This window comes from Somniosus microcephalus, chromosome 2 (assembly GCF_052327205.1).
Source record: "Somniosus microcephalus isolate GS21.2 chromosome 2, FLI_Smic_1.0, whole genome shotgun sequence".
Taxonomy (NCBI): Eukaryota; Metazoa; Chordata; class Chondrichthyes; order Squaliformes; family Somniosidae; genus Somniosus; species Somniosus microcephalus.
This window is the reverse complement of record NC_140988.1, coordinates 285,865,342-285,888,010: the sequence shown is the minus strand read 5'-3', so window position 1 is coordinate 285,888,010 and position 22,669 is coordinate 285,865,342. Positions and strand designations below refer to the sequence as shown.

Genomic DNA, 22,669 nt, shown 5'->3' with positions numbered 1-22,669 from the left:
GATTTTGAAAGTGCAGTTGTAAGTGAATTGGGAGAGACTTTTTTCCAGGGGTGAACACAGAAAGAAGTAGGGTTGGGAGGGGGGAAGGGGGATGTGGGTGGAGAGCAACACAAGGAAGTGATCAGAGGTGGCCTTATCTGCGATTGACACGATGAGTGTAGTGAGGTCGCGTGAGATGGCATTGTCAAAGGGATGGCGGTAGATATGGGTTGGGGAGTTTACATGGAGGAAGAGATGAAACATAGAAGATAGGAGTAGGCCATTCGGCCCCTCGAGCCTGCTCCGCCATTTAATGCGATCATGGTTGATCATCCAAATTCATTACCTGGTCCCTGCTTTCTCCCCATACCCCTTGATCCCTTTAGCCTTAAGAAATATATCCAACTCCTTCTTGAATATATTTAATGAACTGGCCTCCACCGCCTTCTGTGGTAGAGAGTTCCACAGGTTCACCTTCTCTGGGTGAAGAAATTCCTCCTCATTTCTGTCCTATATGGCCTACCCTTTATCCTTAGACTGTGTCCCCTGGTTCTGGACTCCCTGACCATCGGGAACATCCTTCCTGCATCTAGTCTGTCCAGTCCTGTCAGAATTTTATAAGTTTCAATGAGATCACCTCTCATTCTTCTAAACTCCAGCGAGTACAAGTCCAATCGACCCAATCTCTCCTCCTACATCATTCCTGCCATCTCAGGTATCAGCCTGGTGAATCTTCGCTGAACTCCTTCCATGGCAAGAACATCCTTCCTCAGATAAGGTGACCAAAACTGCACACAATACTCAATATGTGGTCTCACCAAGGCCCTGTACAACTGCAGCAAGACATCCTTGTTCCTGTACTCAAACCCTCTTGCTACGAAGGCCAACATACCATTTGCCTTCTTAACCGCCTGCTGCACCTGCATGCTTACCTTCAGCGACTGGTGCACAAGGACACCCAGGTCTCGTTGCACTTCCCCTTCTCCCAACCTATTGCCATTTAGATAATAATCTGCCTTCCTGTTTTTGCCACCAAAGTGGATAACCTCACATTTATCCACGTTATATTGCATCTGCCATGCTTCTGCCCAATCACCCAACCTGTCCAAATCATACTGGAGTTTCTCGGCATCCTCCTCACAGCACACACGCCCACCCAGCTTTGTGTCGTCTGCAAATTTGGAGATATTACATCTAGTTCCCTTGTCCAGATCATTTATATATATATTGTGAATAGCTGGGGTTCAAGGACCGATCCCTGCGGTACCCTACTAGCCACTGCCCGCCATTCGGAAAAAGACCCGTTTATTCCAAGGGAGGATCGGAGGGCAGTGAACAAAGGAGAAAGAGCATGTTGAATTGAGATGGAGGTTGAAATCACCGAGGATGAGAAGTCGCTCGGTGCTGAGGGAGGAAAGAAGTGAAGATATCTCGGTGAGAATTTTTATGGGACTTGGGTGGGCGGTAGAGAATGAGGATTTTAAATGAGCGGTGAGAGGGGTGGATCAAGGTGAGATGCTCAAAGGAGGAGAAAGTGCCAGAAGAGTAGGGAGACAAACCACGGTGTGATTTGGTGATAAGATCCACACCACCACCGTGAAGGTCTGGGCGGGGCAAGTGGTGGAAGGTATAGCCAGGCGAGGAGGCTTTATTTAGGGGAAGGCATCATCACCCCGTAGCCAGGTTTCCGGTAAGGCTATTGTGACGATGCAATCATCCACAATAAGCTCATGAATGGCAAGAGCCTTGTTCACAAGTGAACGGATGTTCTGGAGGGAGATGTGGAGCGGGGCTGTGATAGCTGATCCGCTGGCTGAGTCCACAAGATCAGCACTGGGAGGGGCGAGTTGGATGGGAAGGAGATTAGCAAGATTAGCCCCCAGTGGGCATGCTGGGCGGAAGGTCGGTGTGAGAGTAGGATGGGGGAGTTGGGGTTGCTGCTCGTTAAGAGGCAACGACGAGTGCCTTGATTGGGCCCTTCGGAGGAGGCAGAGGGAAGCTGTAGGCTTATCCAAGAGGGGAGTCAAGCCTGGGACGGTGGCAGGAAAGTAGGAGGGTCTGAGTACTGAAGGGTTGGGGTAGGGATTTGGGAGGGCAGAGTCCCCGAGATGGGAGAAATGAAAGGACAGGAGAGAGGGGGCTAGGAGGGGTAGAGAGAAAAGAAGGAAAAAAAGGGGAAGAATAAAAGTGAAAATGGAAGTGATGGGCTCAGGTCCGGAGTGGCAGTCAAAATGCACATGCGAATGCACACAGGGAAAACTCAAGTTACATAGGCCTAGTTACGTAGCATAAGAACATAAGAAATAGGAGCAGGCGTAGGCCATTCGGCCCTTTGAGCCTGCTCCACCATTCAGTGAGATCATGGCTGATCTTCTGCCCCAACTCCATTCACCAGCCCTATCGCCATATCCCTTGATGCCCTTACTAGTCAGAAATCTATCGACTTCTGTTTTGAATATACCCAATGACTGAGCCTCCACAGCCCTCTGGGGTAGAGAATTCCAAACATTCACCACCCTCTGTGAAGACATTTCTTCTCATCTCAGTCCTGAATGGCCTACCCTATCCTGAGGCTGTGGCCCCTGGTTCTAGACTCCCCAGCCAAGGGAAACATTCTCCCAGCTTCCATCCTATCAAGCCCTGTAGTAATTTTGTATGTTTCAATGAGATCCCCTCTCATTCTTCTGAATTCAAGAGAATACAGGCCTAGTTTACTCAATCTCTTCTCATACGACAGTCCCGCCATCCCAGGAATCCATCTCGTGAACCTACGTTGCACTCCCTCTATGGCAAGTATATCCTTCCTTAGGTAAGGCGACCAAAATTGTACAATTGTAGCAATTGTTAGGATACATATATCCTGGTAGTAACGGCAAATCGATAGGAGACAGTAGGAGGGAGTCCAGAGTTAATGTCAGAGGTCCCGTGGTGGGATAAAGTTGGTGTAGGTAGGGTGGAATCGGCATGGAGCATCGGCGAACTGTTGTCCAAGTTCGAAGACAGGTGTAGCAGGGGAATGAAATCCAGAAGCTATTTGAAGGGTAGAGTTTTGGAGGATGGAGGTATTTCCTTGGGACTGAAGACCCAGGAGATGTGCAGAATCGGTTGCGAGGCAGAAAGATGACGGCGAAGTTGGAGGTCACTATACGATCCAGAAGCGGCAGAGAAATGTACTTCGGCCAGGAACCAGGCTAAAGCTGAAAAACCAGTAGGCCGGTCACGGGAACAGCAGCGGTGGTGGGGGGCGGGCTGTAAAACAGCACTAGCCATTTATTCTGAATGTTTGTGCACTTTGAAGTGTACTGTGGGGCAGTTTCTTAGTGTGGTAAACCGTTGTTGTTGTTGTTGCTGCTGCACACTGTTGTACCTATGCATGCCTCGGCTGGCTCCACCCACACAGGCCCAGGTTTAAAGATGATTGACCTGCAGCCCCCTGCCTTCTTGGAACCCAGTCAACCACGAGAGGCATGCTCTGTTCTTTGCTAATAAAAGCCTTTAGTTACTCTCTTAACTCTTAGTTGCCCTGAGTAGGTGGTGGTGTGCCTTCTCCTTATAAAGTGCTGCAGTCCTTGTGATTATCCTTCCAGGATGGTGTCAAGTAGGGAATGCCAGGATATTGGCATCGCAACGGTGAAGGAATGATGACCTGCGCCCAAGTCAGGCTAGGATGTGACGTGGAGGCGAGGGTGTTTCCATAATATTGTTGCTCTTGTCCTTCTCGATGGTAGAGGTCACTGGAGGTAGAACCTGTCAAAGTAACTTTGCTGCTGTAGATAATAAATACCACGGCCACGATGCACTGGTGACTGGGGTAGATGTTGAGTTCAGTGGCAGGGGTGCGAATCAAGCAAACTGCTGTTGTGGATGCTGTGGAGTTTCTCGAATGTTGCTGCGGCTGCACCCATCCAGGTGAGTATTCCATCATCCTTCTGACTTGAGCCTTGTAAATAGTGGAGAGGCTTTGACGGGTCCGGAGGTGAGCCACTCAACTTCGAATACCCAGCTGCTGCCCTGCTCTTGTAGCCACAGTATTGATGCGCTATTTCAGTTAATCTTCTGGTCAGTTATGACCCTTAATGTCAATGGTGGGGGACTTGGTGATGGTGATAGTGATACTGTTAAGGTCAGAGAGATCTGTGCTTTCTCTTGTTTGAGATGGTCATTACCTGGCACTTGTGTGCTTGTCAGCCCAAGCCCGGATGTTGTCCAAATGCCTCTGGCGTAGGCTGCGTCATCCTCGGAGTAGTTGTGAAAGGAGACACACTGTGGAATTTTCAGGGGATACCTCCATTCCTGACTTTATGATGGAAGAAGGCTCATTGATGAATCAGCTGAAGAAAGATGGGCTAAGGGTGCTTCCTTGAAGAACTCCTGCAGTGATATCCTGGGGCCGCAATAGTTGCCTTCTGATAACCAGAACCATTTTTGTGTCCGGTATGACTCCAGCCAGTGGAGGTTTTTCTGTTTGACCCCCATTGAATTCAGTTAGAGCTCATTGGTGCTGCACATGTCAAATGCTGCCTTGATTTCTAGGGCAGCGACTCTCTCTTTTCTTCTGGAATTCAGCTCTTGCATCCACATCCAGATCAAGGCTCTGATGAGGTATAGAGCCAGTGGATCTGGGGGAACCTGACTGAGTATTGGCAAGTAGATAACTCACCTGGTCTGTGTGAAAATCAGTAAGCACTAACCACTGCAAGAATGACAAAGTACTTACCCATGTCTTTAGTATGACATCGTAAATTAACTTCTGGTCTGAGTGTAAATTATAATTCCAGTAGAGTATTCCATATACCTATCTGGAATTTTCAGTGCAAACTTCTCTCCAACATTATGTAGCCACTAATTGAGCTCAGACATGGATAAATCTATGAAATTGTAAAATCATTGCACTAAAAATAGGCACCCACTGAGGTTGCATTGATAAAGCACAAATCAAGAGATTGGATTGTTGCTGTAATTAAACAAAGGATCATCCTGTCCTCAAGACAGTACAGCAACCAAGGTGATTCTGAGACTGAAGAAACTATTGTGAAGGAAAAGTTAAAGAAGTTGCGATCATCATCTTTGAAACGGAGAAGATTTCAAAATTATGAATGAAATAGACAAAATTGATCTGTACAATTCTTGATTTAACATTTTAGAATTTCAATTTGATTTCACTCTCTGCAAATTATTTTAGATGCTGTAGCAGGGTGTTTGAGGGCTCTGATCTCCGAGTAAGGGTATGGTCCTTTAAGAAACTTGATCTTTAAGAGGAAGGATATGGCCCCTTTAAGAACCTCGCCTTTTAAAAGGTAATTGTAACTGGAGGGGAGGGGGGCGGGGGAGAGACTTTCCCCAACCAGCCGAGCATAAAAGGGTGAGGGTCGAAAAGTGAAAGAGGCTGGAAATTGCAGAGTTTTCTAGGACTATTGTTTATAGGAGAAAGGAAGCTCTGAGACATTAGGACCGTGTAACAATACATATGGGATCCCCAACAGTCCAGCTGTAGATACATGGGTACCTGAATCTGCATACTGCCATTCCCAGTTTAAGAAAAAAGTGTGTATTCAACCCAGTTGTTCTGGCCTCTTGCCAATCGGCCTCATTCACAGTGCAACTCTGTTTAGTGCATTGAATAATTGCCGAAAAGGTAAGATTGACAAGAATCCATTCAAGTTGTCACAATGTGACTGCAGATTCAGATCCCAAGTTGTTGGAAGGTATTCTTAAAAATTAAAGTATTACTGGATTACCAGAAATTTGTACACCCTTTTATGCTACCAATTTGTTGTGTTGAGCTACAAAATAAGTCTGAATGTGGCAATGGTTTGCTAATATAAAGGCAGGAGAGCCCACGATAGTGCACATGGCCTTTGCAATGCATATGTGCCAGGCTCATGGCATTTTTCCTTACTGGGTATTATATAATTACATTGTTTCGGTATGGAAATCTGCACCTTTTTTCTGCCTTCCTCCATTGTTAACATTACCATGTATTTTTAATTTACAGGGAGTTTGTGCTGATCAATCAAAAGTCACAGGCTATCATCGATTTCAGACTGTGGAGATGAACAATTTGGTTCTTGGAGAGCTGCAACGGGTGTTGGAAATTAAGGCTGATCACTTGCATCAAACACTGGCTTTACATGCCTATACCTCGGTGCTTTCTCACCTGCAAGTGGAATCTTACATGTACAGGTTGTTGAACAGCTCACCAGCATTTAGAGCAGCGGCAGTACTGCAAAAACAAGGTTAGTGTGCCATGAATGGATAGTTCAGCATTTTGAATGTACATCTTCAGTTCTGTGAAGGGTCCACACCAAAACATTAACCTGTCCTTTCATTTAAAACAGATGCTGGTGTGTATTTCCAGTACTTTATCTTTATTTTTCCAGATTTCCAGTTTTCTTTTAATGTTAAGTCTTGGGTGACAAAATCAACCAAATTCTTTTTAAAACAAATAGAAGAATAAAGGCTGAAGTAATCAGGTGCACATTTGTATCTGATTTTAATCCATTAGGAACTTTTCAATCGGCACTAAATCTTAAAAGTGCACTTTCTCTGATTGCTATTTGTGTATGCCAATTTTTTTTGACTTGAAGAATAATAAAATCCTTGAAATGTGACATAAAACTGAAAATTCTTGAAATGCATAGGAGGTCAAGCAACATCTGAAACAGAAAGACGGGTAGATTTGGAGTTGGATCCTTAATCAAAACTAGAATGGTCAGGGTGAAGAAAAAACTTTATAGGACTAATCAAAATAAAGAAGGGAGGAGGGAACAACAGGTACAGGTCAGGAATGTCAATATGTTAACAAAGAGGCAACAAATGGGTTCCATAGCCTGTGAAACAATTTTAAAATGCTGTAAAGAATAAGACACAGGTCATCACAGCCATAAGAAAAGACAGAAATAAGTGAGACCTAACTGAAAATAGAAATGAAACCAGTGGAAACATTGGAATCATTTACCCCTTCAAGCCTGTTCCACCACTTAGATCTTGGCTGATCTGTACCTCAATACTATTTACCCACCTTTGTTCTATACCCCTTGATACCTTTACCTAGACTGCTTGTTTGACATCCGGTCTCCGGTGAACTGTAATTTCCTCCAGTTATTTTTTTAAAATTTGTTCATGGGATGTGGGTGTCGCTGGCAACACCAGCATTTATTGCCCATCCCTAATTGCCCTTGAGAAGGTGGTGGTGAGCCGCCTTCTTGAACTGCTGCAGTCCATGTGGTGAAGGTACTCCCACAGTGCAGTTAGGGAGGGAGTTCCAGGATTTTGACCCTGTGACAATGAAGGAAGGAGCGGCGATATACTTCCAAGTCAGGATGGTGTGTGACTTGGAGGGGAACTTGGAGGTGTTGGTGTTCCCATGCGCCTGCTGCCCTTGTCCTTCTAGGTGGTAGAGGTCATGGGTTTGGGAGGTGCTGCCAAAAAAGCCTTGGCAAGTTGCTGCAGGGCATCTTGTAGATGGTACGCAACAGTCACGGTATACCGGTGGTGGAGTGAGTGAATGTTTAAGGTGGTGGATGGGGTGCCAATCAAGCGGGCTGCTTTGTCTTAGATGGTGTCGAGCTTCTTGAGTGTTGTTGGAGCTGCACTCATCCAGGCAAGTGGAGAATATTCCATCACACTCCTTACTTGTGCCTTGTAGATGGTGGAAAGGCTTTAGGGAGTCAGGAGGTGAGTCTTATGTTGCAGAATACCCAGCCCCTGACCTGCTCTTGTTGCCATAGTATTTATGTGGCTGGTCCAGTTAAGTCTCTGGTTAATGGTGACCCCACAGGATGTTGATGGTGGGGGATTTGGTGATGGTAATGCCATTGAATGTCATGGGGCGATGGTTAGACACTCTCTTGTTGGAGATGGTCATTGCCTGGCACTTGTGTGGCGCGTATGTTACTTGCCACTTATCAGCCCAAGCCTGAAGGTTGTCCAGGTCTTGCTGCACGCAGGCATGGACTGCTTCCTTATCTGAGGAGATGCGAATGGAAATGAACACTGTGCAATCATCGGTGAACATCCCCACTTCTGATCTTATGATGGAGGGAAGGTCATTGATGAAGCAGCTGAAGATGGTTGGGCATAGGACACTGCCCTGAGGAACTCCTGCAGCGATGTCCTGGAGCTGAAATGATTGGCCTCCAACAACCACAACCATCTTCTTTTGTGCTAGGAATGACGCCAGCCAGTGGACAATTTTCCCCTTGATCCCCATTGACTTCAATTTTACTAGGGCTCCTTGATGCCACACTCTGTCAAATGCTGCCTTGATGTCAAGGGCAGGCACCATCACCTCACCTCTGGAATTCTTTTGTCCATGTTTGGACCAAGGCTGTAATGAGGTCTGGAGCCGAGTGGTCCTGGCGGAACCCAAACTGGGCATCGGTGAGCAGGTTAAGAACATAAGAAGTAAGAGCAGGAGTAGGCCATATGGCCCCTCAAGCCTGCTCTGCCATTCAATAAGATCATGGCTGATCATCGACCTCAACTCCACTTTCCCGCCCCATCTCCATATCCCTTGATTCTCCTAGAGTCTCAAAATCTATCTCTCAGCTTTGAATATACTCAGACTCAGCATTCACAGCCCTCTGGGGCAGAGGATTCCAAAGATTCACAACCCTCTGAGTGAAGAAATTCCTCCTCATCTCAGTCTCAAGTGGCCTACCCCTTATCCTGAGACTATGTCCTCTAGTTCTAGACACTCCAGCTAGAGGAAACCTCTCGGCATCTACCCCGTCAATCCCCTTCAGAATCTTGTATGTTTCAATGAGATCACCTCTCATTCTTCTAAACTCCAGAGAATATAGGCACAATCTCTCAACATAGGACAGCCCTCTTATCCTAGGTTATTGGTGAGTAAGTGCCGCTTGATAGCGCTGTCGGCGACACGTTCCATCATTTTGCTGATGATTGAGTAGTCCGATGGGGCGGTAATTGGCCGGATTGGATTTGTCCTGATTTTTATGGACAGGACATACCTGGGCAATTTTCCACATTGTCGGGTAGATGCCAGTGTTGTAGAGTACTGGAACAGCTTGGCTAGTTCTGGAGCACAAGTCTTCTGCATGACAGCCGAGATGTTGTTGGGACCCAAAGCCTTTGCTGTGTCCAGTGGTCTTAGTAGTTTCTTGATATCATGTGGATTTGGCTGAAGACTGGCTTCTGTGATGGTGAGGACCTCGGGAGGAGGCAGAGATGGATCATCCACTTGGCACTTCTGGCTGAAGATCGTTGAGGATGGGGATGTTCATGGAGCCACCTCCTTCTGTTAGTTGTTTAATTGTCCACCACCATTCATGCCTGGATGTGGCAGGACTGCAGAGCTTTGATCTGATCCATTGGTTCTGGGATCGTTTAACTCTGTGTATAGCCTGCTGTTTAGCATGTATGTAGTCCTGTGTTATAGCTTCACCAGGTTGGCACTTCATTTTTAGGTACACCTGGTGCTGCTCCTGCCATGCTCTTCTACACACCTAATGGAACCAGGGTTAGTCCCCTGGCTTTTTATTCGTTTATGGGATGTGGGCGTCGCTGGCAAGGCCAGCATTTATTGCCCATCCCTAATTGCCCTTGAGAAGGTGGTGGTGAGCCGCTTCTTGAACCGCTGCAGTCCGTGCGGTGAAGGTACTCCCACAGTGCTGTTAGGTAGAGAGTTCCAGGATTTTGACCCAGTGATGATGAAGGATCGGTGATATACTTCTAAGTCAGGATGGTGGGGAACTTGGAGATGCTGGTGTTCCCATGCGCCTGCTGCCCTTGTCCTTCTAGGTGGAAGAGGTCGTGGGTTTGGGAGGTGCTGCCAAAGAAGCCTTGGCGAGTTGCTGCAATGCATCTTGTAGATGGTACACACTGCAGCCACGGTACGGCGGTGGTGGAGGGAGTGAATGTTTAAGGTGGTGGATGGGGTGCCAATCAAGCGGACTGCTTTGTCCTGGATGGTGTCGAGCTTCTTGTGTTGTTGGAGCTGCACTTATCCAAGCTTGCTGGTCATGGTATAGTGAGGGATATCCTGGGCCATGAGGTTACAGATTGTGGTGGAATACAATTTTGCTGCTGCTGATGGCCCATAGTGCTGATGCCCAATTTTGCACTGCTACATCTGTTCTGAATCTATCCCATTTAGCACGATGGCGAGTGTCCTCAGTGTGAAGACGGGACTTCGTCTCCACAATGGCTGTGCGGTGGTCACTCCTAACAATACTGTCTTGGACCTGCATCTTTGACAGGTAGATTGGTCAAGTAGATGTTTCCCTCATGTTGGTTTTCACCACCTGCCGCAGGCCCAGTCCGGCAGCTATGTCCTTCAGGGCTCGATCAGTAGTGGTGTTACCGAGCTACTCTTGGTGATGGACATTAAAGTCCCCCACCCAGAGTATATTTTGTGCTCTTGCTACCTTCAGTGCTTCTTCAAGTGGTGTTCAACATGGAGGATTACTAATTCATCAACTGATGGAGGGCGATAGGTGGTAATCAGCAGAAGGTTTCCTTGCCCATGTTTGACCTGATGCCATGAAACATAGAAACATAGAAGATATTGCAGGAGTAGGCCATTCGGCCCCTCGAGCCTGCTCCGCCATTCCATGCGATCATGGCTGATCATCCAAATTCAGTACCCAGTCCCTGCTTTCTCCCCATACCCCTTGATCCCTTTGGCCTTAAGAAATATATCCAACTCCTTGAATAAATTTAATGAATTGGCCTCTACTGCCTTCTGTGGTAGTGAATTCCACAGGTTCACCACTCTCTGGGTGAAGAAATTCCTCCTCATTTCTATCCTAAATGGCTTACCCCTTATCCTTAGACTCTGACCCCTGGTTCTGGACTCCCCGACCATCAGGAACATCCTTCCTGCATCTAGTCTGTCCATTCCTGTCAGAATTTTATAAGTTTCAATGAGATCCCCTCTCATTCTTCTAAACTCCAGCGAGTATAAGCCCAACCGACCCAATCTCTCCTCGTACGTCATTCCTGCCATCCCAGGTATCAGCCTGGTGAATCTTCACTGAACTCTCTCCATGGCAAGAACATCCTTCCTCAGATGAGGCGACCAAAACTGCACACAATACTCAATATGTGGTCTCACCAAGGCCCTGTACAACTGCAGCAAGACATCCTTGTTCCTGTACTCAAACCCTCTCGCTACGAAGGCCAACATACCATTTGCCGCCTTAACTGCCTGCTGCACCTGCATGCTTACCTTCAGCGCCTGGTGCACAAGGACACCCAGGACTCGTTGCACTTCCCCTTCTCCTAATCTATTGCCATTCAGATAATAATCTGCCTTCCTGTTTTTGCCACCAAAGTGGATAACCTCACATTTATCCACGTTATATTGCATCTGCCATGCTTCTGCCCAATCACCCAACCTGTCCAAATCATCCTGGAGTTTCTGGGCATCCTCCTCACAGCACACACGCCCACCCAGCTTTGTGTCGTCTGCAAACTTGGAGATACTACATCTAGTTCCCTTGTCTAGATCATTAATATATATATTGTGAATAGCTGGGGTCCAAGGACCGATCCCTGTGGTACCCCACTAGTCACTGCCTGCCACTCGGAAAAAGACCCGTTTATTTCAACTCTTTGCTTTCTGTCTGCCAACCAGTTCTCTATCCAAGTCAATACCTTGCCCCCAATCCCATGTGCCTTAACTTTACACGCTAATCTCTTATGCGGGACCTTATCGAAATATGCAGGACAGGATACAGGCAGCAGTTTTGGACTAATTGAAGTTTACAGAGAATGGGAAAGCACTGGAATAATCAGATCTGGAGATAACAAAGGCATGAATAAGGGTTTCAGCATAAGATTGGCTGAGACAGGGTTGGAGGCAGGTGACGTTATGGACATGGAAGTAGGCGGTCTTTGTGATGGAGAGGATATAGGCTGAGCTCCGGGTCAAATATGATGGAGGTTGCAAAACAGTTTGGTTCAACCTGGGATGGTGGCCAGGGACAGGTTGGAATCAGTAGCAAAGGTGTGGAGTTTGTGGTGGGGGTCGAAGACAATGGCTTCAGTTTTCCCAATGTTTAAGGGGTAGGGTAGCATAGTGGTCAAGTTACTGGACGAGTAATCCAGAGGCCTGGACTAATGAGCCGGAGACATGAGTTCACTATGGGGAATTTAAATTCAGTTAATTAAATACATTTGGAATAAAAAGCTAGCATCAGTAATGATACTACCGGATTGTCGTAAAAACTCATCTTTAGGGAAGGAAATCTGCCATCCTTACCTGTGACACACAACACGATGCCTACATGTGACTCTAGACCCATAGCAATGTGGTTGACTCTTAACTGCCCTCTGGAATGGCCTAGCAAGCCAATCAGTTGTACCAAACCACTACAAAGAAGTATACCAACAATAAAACCGGACCACCCAGCATCGACCTAGGCACCGGACACGACAAAGGCACACCCAGCCCAGTAGACCCTGCAAAGTCCTCCTCCCCAACATCTGGACACTTATGCCAAAACTGGGAGCGCTGTCCCACAGACCAGTCATAGTCATACTCACAGAATCATACCTTTCAGCCAAAGTCCCTGACCCACCAGTGGTGGCGGCACAGTGGTATACAGTTGGGAGGGAGTGACCCAGGAAGTCCTCAACATTGACTCTGGTCCCCATGAAGTCTCATGGGGAATTACAGACCGGTAAGCCTGACATCGGTAGTGGGGAAAATGCTAGAGTCCATTATAAAAGATGTAATGGCAGAGCCCTTGGAAAACAGTGACAGGATCGGACAAAGTCAACATGGATTTACAAAAGGTAAATCATGCTTGACTAATCTACTGGAATTTTTTGGGGATGTAACTGGTAAAATAGATAAGGGAGAACCAGTGGATGTGGTGTATTTGGACTTTTAAAAGGCTTTCGATAAGGTCCCACAAGAGATTAGCGTGTAAAGTTAAGGCACATGGGATTGGGGGCAAAGTATTGACTTGGATAGAGAACTGGTTGGCAGACAGAAAGCAAAGAGTTGGAATAAACGTGTCCTTTTCCGAGTGGCAGGCAGTGACTAGTGGGGTACCGCAGGGATCGGTCCTTGGACCCCAGCTATTCACAATATATATTAATGATCTAGACAAGGGAACTAGACGTAATATATCCAAATTTGCAGATGACACAAAGCTGGGTGGGCGTGTGTGCGGTGAGGAGGATGCCGAGAAACTCCAGGATGATTTGGACAGGTTGGGTGATTGGGCAGAAGCATGGCAGATGCAATAAAGCGTGGATAAATGTGAGGTTATCCACTTTGGTGGCAAAAACAGGAAGGCAGATTATTATCTGAATGGCAATAGATTGGGAGAAGGGGGAAGTGCAACGAGACCTGGGCGTCCTTGTGCACCAGTCACTAAAGGTAAGCATGCAGGTGTAGCGGGCAGTTAAAAAGGCAAATGGTATGTTGGCCTTCGTAGCGAGAGGGTTTGAGTACAGGAACAAGGATGTCTTGCTGCAGTTGTACAGGGCCTTGGTGAGACCACATATTGAGTATAGTGTGCAGTTTTGGTCACCTTATCTGAGGAAGGATGTTCTTGCCATGGAAGGAGTTCAGCGAAGATTCACCAGGCTGATACCTGGGATGGCAGGAATGACGTATGAGGTGAGATTGGGTCGATTGGGCTTATACTCGCTGGAGTTTAGAAGAATGAGAGGGGAGCTCATTGAAACTTATAAAATTCTGACAGGACTGGACAGACTAGATGCAGGAAGGATGTTCCCGATGATCGGGGAGTCCAGAACCAGGGGTCACAGTCTAAGGATAAGGGGTAGGCCATTTAGGACAGAAATGAGGAGGAATTTCTTCGCCCAGAGAGTGGTGAACCTGTGGAATTCTCTACTAGAAAAGGCAGTAGAGGCCAATTCATTAAATATATTCAAGAAGACGTTGGATATATTTCTTAAGGCTAAAGGGATCAAGGGGTATGGGGAGAAAGCAGGGGCCGGGTACTGAATTTGGATGATCAGCCATGATCTCATTGAATGGTGGAGCAGGTTCGAGGGGCCGAATGGCCTACTCCTGCAATATCTTCTATGTTTCTATGTCCTACACACTCATCACCCCTGTCCATGTTGACCTACATTGACTCTCGGTCCACCAATGCTGCCAATTTAAAATTCTCATCCTTGTGTTTAAATCCCTTCACGACTTCACCCCTCCCTATCTCTGTAACCTTCTACAGCCTTCCCATAGCTCTCTGTCCCTGGCCTCGTGCATCCCTCCCTCCCTTTTACCATTGGCAGCCTTACCATCAGCCCCATGGCCCTACATTTTGGAATACCTCTGCCTCTTTACCTTCTTTTCCTTTAAGACCCTCCTTTAAAACCTACTGCTTTGACCAAGCTTTTAGTCACTACTCCAAATATCTTCTCTTTGGCTTGGTGCCATTTTTGTCTGATTATGCCTCTGTGAAGCACCTTAGAAATTTTTTCTAAGTTAAAAGCACTATATAAATACAAGTTGTTGTTAAAGCTAAGTTATACTCTTTGCATTAGGTAAATCCAATGATAATTGCCATGTTAAATGTTCACCTTACTGTGCAATAAAGCAGCTTATCGAATCAAATTTGGCCTCATCTTACCAAGTGTTTGTTCAGTCAACCTTTAGAGAGATTGGAACACTTCAAGTGCAAAACATAAATATTCAGCACAGATCACAAGTATTGTTCTGACCCTGGGTTATGCTATTATCCAAGTAGATACAGGACAGTGAGTCAACTCCCATAAAAGTAAGACACTCCAACTGCTTATTGGAGCAACTGACTGGACTCAAAAATGCTATCTTCAGCAGACCTGAGTTTGTAACATGAAGTTACGAGTTTTGTGCAGACTCTTATCTACCTGATGAAACCAAGGTTGAAGCTTTTTCCAGTTTAAAGGAATCTCAACTTGACCGTATTTTCAGCATCCAAGGAAAGTACCACAGTGGGATGCTTATTATCGGAAGAATATAATATTTTTACGTTTTATCAAGGTGGCAGAGAAGTGACAGATTTTCACAAATCCCATCTGCTAACTTTATATAAGGAGGCACCGATCAAAATCCATGTGCAAATACTGTCATCAGTACTTGGCACTCAAAATTTAACAAGAAGAGTCTATAGCTACTGCAGTGGGTAGGCTCCTTTCCTACTTTTGCTAGTGATGACAATGTGCCACTGAATGTTAATAGTTTGATGTCCTGCTGTTAAAGGCTATTAGCAACACTAGTTCCAACTTGGGCAGGTATTTTTTTGTAGAATTCTATTGTGTACCCATCTGAGATACATTACTTTAATGTTTTGCCTTTCTCTAATTGCACCCATATTCATGGAAATACAAAATAAAACCCATTGTTAGTTTGTATGATGGAATTTCCCTTTTTAAAATGATTTTAACTTTAAATTGAAATAATTAACATGGTGAAAATGCATTTTTGTGCTATCAATACTTTTTTAAATTATCGCTAATTGCATGCAATAGTCTAACAGAGTTTTCTTGTGATTTATATATAGATGATCAAGAAATAGATTGCAGCCATTCAGATCTGCAACTTTTAAAAGAAAGCATCAGTGTACTCTTCAGTTTTACCCGAAGAATAATTGAAGATGGTCAGTTCCACAGTGACATTCTTCTCTGGCTGCAGAAATTGGTATGAAATTACAATATTAGACGTTATAAAATGTCCATTAGATGTCTTGATGTGGGTGGATCTAGGTGACTTTCAGTTTCTTCCTGCCTCCAAGCTCAATACACCACTGCTGGACATTAGTAATACTAATCGTATCCAGTGCTTCAAGTCGCAACATTTAACATCCCCATTGTTTTCCTGTGCCTGTCTCTCATAATTTAATTGTTAACTGCCCTTCACCATTCTGTGCATGTTGGTGTCACGAGACTGCAATTTTGTGGACATGTTTTACAGAGAAAAGCCAACCAAAAACTGAGGAAATAATTTTCCTTTGGAAGCACATCAGTGAAAAAATTCCTATCTCCACTGCATCAAAGCTTCTGAAAGCAAAGTAAATGTGCTGATCAGTACCTCAACTCCCATTTACCTGCAATTTTTCCATATCCCTTGATACCCTTACCTAACAAAAATCTATCTATCTCAGTCTTGAAAATGATCCAGCATCCACAACCGTTTAGGAAAGGGGTTTCAGATTTCCACTACCCTCTGAGTGGAAGAGGTGCTTCCTGATTTCACCCTTAAATGGCTTAGCTCTAATTTTAAGATTATGCCTCTGGATTCCCTCACCAGAGGAAATAGTTTCTCTGAATCTACTGTATCCAATCCCTTTATGATTTTATAGAAGATCATCCCTCAACCTTTTAAACTTGAGGAAATACAAGCCACGTTTATGCAACCTAGTCTCCTAACTTAACCCTTTAAGGCATTAAAGACATCATTCTGGTGAAGGCTGATGGTAGGTAGCACAGTGGCTATGTTACTGCACTAATTATCCAGAGACATGAGTTCAAATCCCACCACGGCAGCTGGGGAATTTAAAATCAGTTAATTTAATGAAGCTGGAATAAAAAACTAGTATTCGTAACGGTGACCATGGATTGTCGTAAAAACCCATCTGGTTCACAAATGTCCTTCAGGGAAGGAAATCTGCCATCCTTACCCGGTCTGGCCTATTTGTGACTTTAGACCCACAGCAATGTGGTTGACTCTTAACTGCCCTCTTCAGTTCAAGAAGGTGGCTCACCACCACCTCCTCGAGGGCAATTAGGGATGGGCAATAAATGTTGGCCTTGCCAGCGACGCCTACAACCCATGCATGAATAAAAAAAATGCACAGTGCCCAAAATTGAATACAGTACTAATGGGGTCTGTCCAAAGCTCTGTATAACTGAAGCATTCCATTAGCCTTTTTGGTTAATTTTTGTACCAATGCACTAGTTTTTAGTGATCTTTCTTTGCACATGGACACCTAAATCCTATTGCTCCTCCTAGTCTCACTGAACTCCATCTGCCATAGTTTTGCCAATTCACTATATCCCTTTGTAAATTCCTCCTACCATCCACACAACTTACTGTGCCTTCTAACTTAGTATAATCTGTAAACTTGGATGTACAACTTTCTATTCCTTCATCCAAGTCATTAACATAATGAAAAGCTGAGGCTCAGAACAAATCCTGGGGAACTGCTCTCGCCCTGAACTTGATAAGTTCATTCACTTTACTTCCAATTTCCACCCTTCCCTCACCGTCACATGGTCCATCTCTGACTCTTCTCTTCCTTTCCTTGACTTCTCCGGCTTTCGACAAACATCCACTACAAGCCTACCGACTCCCACAGCTACCTGGACTACTCTTCCTTCCACCCCCGCTTCCTGTAAGGACTCTATTCCATTCTCCCAGTTTCTTTGTCTCCGCCGCGTCTGTTCTGACGATGCTTCCGACATGTCTGCCTTTTTCCTCAACCGAGGATTCCCCTCTACTGTGGTTGACACGGCCCTTGACTGTGTGTCCGTTCCATTTCCCGCACTTCTGCTCTCGCCCCTCCCCCTCCCTCCCAGAACCATGATAGGATTCCCCTTGTCCTCACCTTTCACCCCACCAGCCTCCACATTCAACGGATCATCCTCTGCCATTTCCGCCACCTCCAACGTGATCCCACCACCAAACGCATCTTCCCCTCACCTCCCCTTTCAGCATTCCGAAGGGACCGCTCCCTCCGCGACACCTTGGTACACTCCTCAATCACCCCTAATAGCCTTTCCCCTTCGCATGGCACCTTCCCGTGCAAGCGCAGGAGATGCAACACCTGCCCTTTTACCTCCTCCCTTCCCACTGTCCAGGGCCCCAAACACTCCCTCCAGGTGAAACAGCGATTTACTTGTACTTCTTGCAATTTAGTATACTGTATTCGCCGCTCATGATGCGGTCTCCTCTACATTGGGGAGACCAAACGCAGATTGTGTGACCGCTTTGCAGAACACCTCCATTCAATCCGTAAGGGTGACCCTGAGCTTCCGGTCGCCTGTCATTTCAATTCACCACTCCATTCCCACTCTGATCTCTCTGTCCTCGGCCTATTACATTGTTCCAATGTAGCTCAATGTAAGCTCGAGGAACAGCACCTCATCTTTCGATTAGGCACTTTTAAAGCCTTCTGGCCTGAACATTGAGTTCAACAATTTGAAACTAAAACCCCTACCCCCATTTTTCATGCTGTATGATTTTGCCATTCCCATTTGCAACATTTTATCTTTCCTGCCTCTTACAAAAGCGCAGTATGTTCCTTCATCCCCTCCTGTCTCTGCACCTGCTTAATATCTGTTACATCTCCAGCTTTTTCCAGTTCTGATGAAGGGTCCCAGACTTGAAACGTTAACTCTGTTTCTCTCTCCACTGATGCTGCCTGGCCTGCTCAGTTTTTCCAGCGTTTTCTGTTTCAGATTTCCAGCATCCGCAGTATTTTGCTATTGTAACAGTTAGAATCTGTCTTGCAGGTGTAAGCAATTAGCCATGGTGATAGTTCTAGACATCACCTTATATTGTTTACTATAAATCTGTTCTTCCCAGTTATTAACAATGAATCCTTTTAGGTTGCAGTGTTACACAGAGTTGGCTCCGCTGCTGACCACCTGTTTCTTCTGAATCATATCCTTAGATGCCCAGCAGGTGTGAGCAAATGGGCAGCCCCATTTTTAAAGGTATGATTTTACTCGCTGCATGAACCTAATGCAACCTTGCATTTTAATTTAATATACAGAAAATTCCTTTTTATCTGTTTCTGTAATGCCTATGATGATTCTAATTTGTGTTAAAATAATACAAGAAATATCTAGCAATACAAATTTCAGCGTTAGTGGTTTGCCTGTGTATTCTTTTAAAAACTGTTGCATTATACTTTTTGAAATTCAGACAGAAAAATGTAGTACAGTAATTTTGATTTAAAATTAATCACTAAGTGCATGTTCTATAAATTGTAGCAGGTTCAGTGTACAGTACAAAAATGTTGCTGAGGACTTTCTTGAATCATTAACAACTCCCCCAAAAGGTGCCACAGCACAGCACAAACCCTTACTAATTTATTTTAAACACTTTTAGCAAATCGATCATCACTTGCCCTGTTTAATGCAGCATTTGTTATATTGCAATTCTGTAAGAGGTGCTCCCTGAAATTCTTACTTTTGTCATATTCAATGACAAGCCTATGATGCCCTCCATAATTTTTTTTAGCCATTGAGTCTACTGATAGCGGTTAATCATTTGTTAACTTAATTCTACAGTATTTAAGGAGTCCTTTTTGAAGCTCTAAAGTAGCAAAAGCATAAAAACGATCTCCACTGCACCCAATTCTTTTCAGAATTGCTGCAAATAACCATATTTTTAAAAAATCCAGAGCTGTTCTACATTGTCTTTTAGCTGACAATGATGTGTATATATGCAGTAGAAGATGGAGTACGGTAGTGTGGTGGTTATAACAACATAAGAATTAGGAGCAGGAGTAGGCCATACGGCTCTTTGAGCCTGCTCCACCATTCAAGCATGGCTGATCTTCGACCTCAACTCCTTTCCCACCATATCCCTTGATTTCTCTAGAGTCCAAAAATCTATCTCTCAGCCTTGAATATACTCAACGACTGAGCATTCACCGCCTTTTCGGGTAGATAATTCCAAAGATTCATAACCCTCTGAGTGAAGAAATTCCTCCTCATCTCAGTCTTAAAAGGGCCCCCTTATCCTGAGACTATGCCCCCTAGTTCTAGACGCTCCAGCCAGGGGAAACGACCTCTCAGCATCTACCTTGTCAATCACCCTCAGAATCTTTTATATTTTAATGAGATCACACCTCATTCTTCTAAACTGTAGAGAGTATAGGCCCAATCTACTCAATCTCTCCTCCTAGGACAACCCTCTCATCTCAGGAATCAATCTAGTGAACCTTTGTTACACTGCCTCTAAGGCATGTATGTCCTTCCTCTGATAAGGAGACCAAATTCTGCACAGTACTTCAGGTGTAGTCTCCCCAAAGCCCTGTACAATTGTAGGAAGACTTCCTTACTCTTGTACTGAGCATCCACAGCCCTTTTGGGTAGAGAATTCCAAAGATTCACAACCCTCTGAGTGAAGAAATTCCTCCTCAATGGCCAACATGCCATTTGCCTTCCTAATTGCTTGCTGTACCTGCATGCTAACTTTCTGTGACACCTAAATCTCTCTCAACACCAACATTTCTTTAAATATTTGCCACTGCTTATCTGGTGTCCTACCTTTTCTCTAACTTCCCAATCTACCTTAGCTAACTTGCCCCTCATAGCTATATAATTGGCTTTATTTAAGTTTAAGACTCTTGTTTCTGACTGAAGTATTTCACTCAAACTCAACATGAAATTTTATCATATTATGATCACTCTTCCCCAGAGGATCTTTTACTATAAGATTACTAATTAACCCTGTCTCATTACACAATACAAGATCTAAAATCGCCTGTTCCCTGTTTGGTTCCATGATGTATTGTTCTAGGAAACTGTCTCTAGACTACCTTTGCCAATTTTATTTGCCCAGCCTATATGAAGATTAAAGTCCTCCCTGATTATTGTATTACCTTTGTTACAAGTTCCTGTTATTTGTTGTTTAATACTCTGTCCAATGGTATAGCTACTGTATGGGGGCCTATAAACTACTCCCACCAGTGTTTTCTGCCCCTTGTTATTTCTTATCTCCACCCATACTGATTCTACTTCCTGATCTTCTGAGCCAAGAGCCTTTCTCACTACTGTCCTTATGTCATTCTTTATCAGGGCTACCCCCTCCTTTTCCAGTCTTTTCGAAACGTCAAGTACCCTGGAGTATGTAGTTCCCAACCTTGGTCATCTTGCAACCACGTCTCTGTAATGGCTATTAGATCAAAGCCATTTATCTCTATTTGTGCCACTAATTCGTCTATCTTGTTCCGAATGTTTCGTGCATTCAGATAAAGAGCCTTTAATTTTAACTTTTTACCATTACCCTTATTCGCTGATGCACTTTTACCATTAAATTCTCTGTCCCTTCCTGTCATACTCTGCTTATCTTTACCCAAATTGCTACATTGCCTTGATGTTTCTCTTTAGATTTTTTAATTTCCCCTCGCCTGACCCCACTCCCCTTTTTAGTTTAAAGCCCTATCTACAGCCCTAGGTATTCGATTTGCCAGGACAATGGTCCAGCCGGTTTAAGTGGAGCCCGTCCCAATGGAACAGCTCCCTCGTTCCCCAGTACTGGTCAGTGCCCCATGAATTGAAACCTCTTCTTCCCACACCACTCTTTAAGCCATGCGTTTATCTCTCTCTGATCTGCTTATCCCTATGCCAGTTTGCGCCTGGCTCAGGTAACAATCCAGAGATTACTACCTTCTATTTTTTAAATTGGACCCTGGCTCCTCAAACCCTCTCAGCAGAACCTCATTGCTAGTTCTACCTATGTCGTTGGTTCCTACGTGGACCACGACAACTGGATCCTCCCCCTCCCACTCCAAATTCTTCTCCAGCCACGAGGAGATATCCTTAACCCTGACACCGAGCAGGCAATACAGCCTGTTACTGGATTAGTAATCCAGAGGCCTGGACTAATAATCCAGAGAACATGAGTTCAAATCTCACCGTGGTTGTTTGAGAATTTGAATTTAGTTTAAAAAAAAAAAAAAAAAATCTGGAAATTAAAAAAAAAAAACTAGTATCAGTAAAAGTGACCATGAAGCTGTCGGATTGTCGTAGAAACCTGATTGGTTCATTAATGTAGGAAGCCTGCCATCCTTACTCGGTCTTATATGTGACTCCAGTTCGATGCCATAGACTCAACTGCCTCTGAAATGGCCTGTTAAACTGCTACATGCAGTTCAAGCAGAACGCCCACGACCACCTCTGGGGCAAGTAAGGATGGGTAATAAATGTCAGCCTTGCCAGTTGTGCCCACATCCTGAGAATGAATAAAAAAGGAAGAAAGAAGCTATTATGTCTAATTTCCATTAAAAACCAGTGGGAACCCTGGCAGATTTTCTTATTGCTACCTTAGCAGTGCTGAAGCTTATTGTAGTGGTGCTACTGCAAACCCTGTTGAGATCAGATAAATTGGCACAGACTAAGAATCAAACCTGGAACTTTTTAGTCTGCATAACTTGTTACCATACTATTCAATGCATTTATGTACTTAAGAATTTGCATTCTATCCTGGGTGTCCAACAGCCAAGCATTAAATGTAACTCGGAAAGCTTAGAGTCACGGTCCAGTGCACATAGTAATAGGACAGAACCATAATGAAGGTAGGAACATAGGAACAGGAGTAGCCCATTCAGCCCCTCAAGTCTGCTCTGCCATTCAATGAGATCATGGCTGATCTGCGACCTAACTCCATATAGCCGCCTTTGGCCCATATCCCTTAATACCTTTGGTTAACAGAAAGCTATAGAAACATAGAAGATAGGAGCAGGAGTAGGCCATTCGGCCCCTCGAGCCTGCTCCGCCATTCAATGCGATCCTGGCTGATCATCCAAATTCAGTACCTGCTTTCTCCCCATACCCCTTGATCCCTTTAGCCTTAAGAAATATATCCAACTCCTTCTTGAATATATTTAATGTATTGGCCTCTACTGCCTTCTGTGGTAAAGAATTCCACAGGTTCACCACTCTCTGGGTGAAGAAATTCCTCCTCATTTCTGTCCTAAATGGCCTACCCCTTATCCTTAGACTGTGACCTCTGGTTCTGGACTCCCCG

The 22,669-nt window shown here is 44.9% G+C and overlaps 1 protein-coding gene across 1 annotated transcript in view; it reads left to right on the top strand.

Moving 5' to 3' along the window:
- epg5 (ectopic P-granules autophagy protein 5 homolog (C. elegans)) overlaps positions 1-22,669 on the top strand; it is a 237,635-nt gene that overhangs the window by 5,490 nt on the left and 209,476 nt on the right. The window contains exons 3-5 of the mRNA XM_085966023.1: positions 5,975-6,215; positions 15,471-15,607; positions 18,517-18,624. Coding sequence (XP_085822149.1) covers positions 5,975-6,215; positions 15,471-15,607; positions 18,517-18,624 — 486 coding nt within the window. The remainder of the gene's footprint in view (positions 1-5,974; positions 6,216-15,470; positions 15,608-18,516; positions 18,625-22,669) is intronic.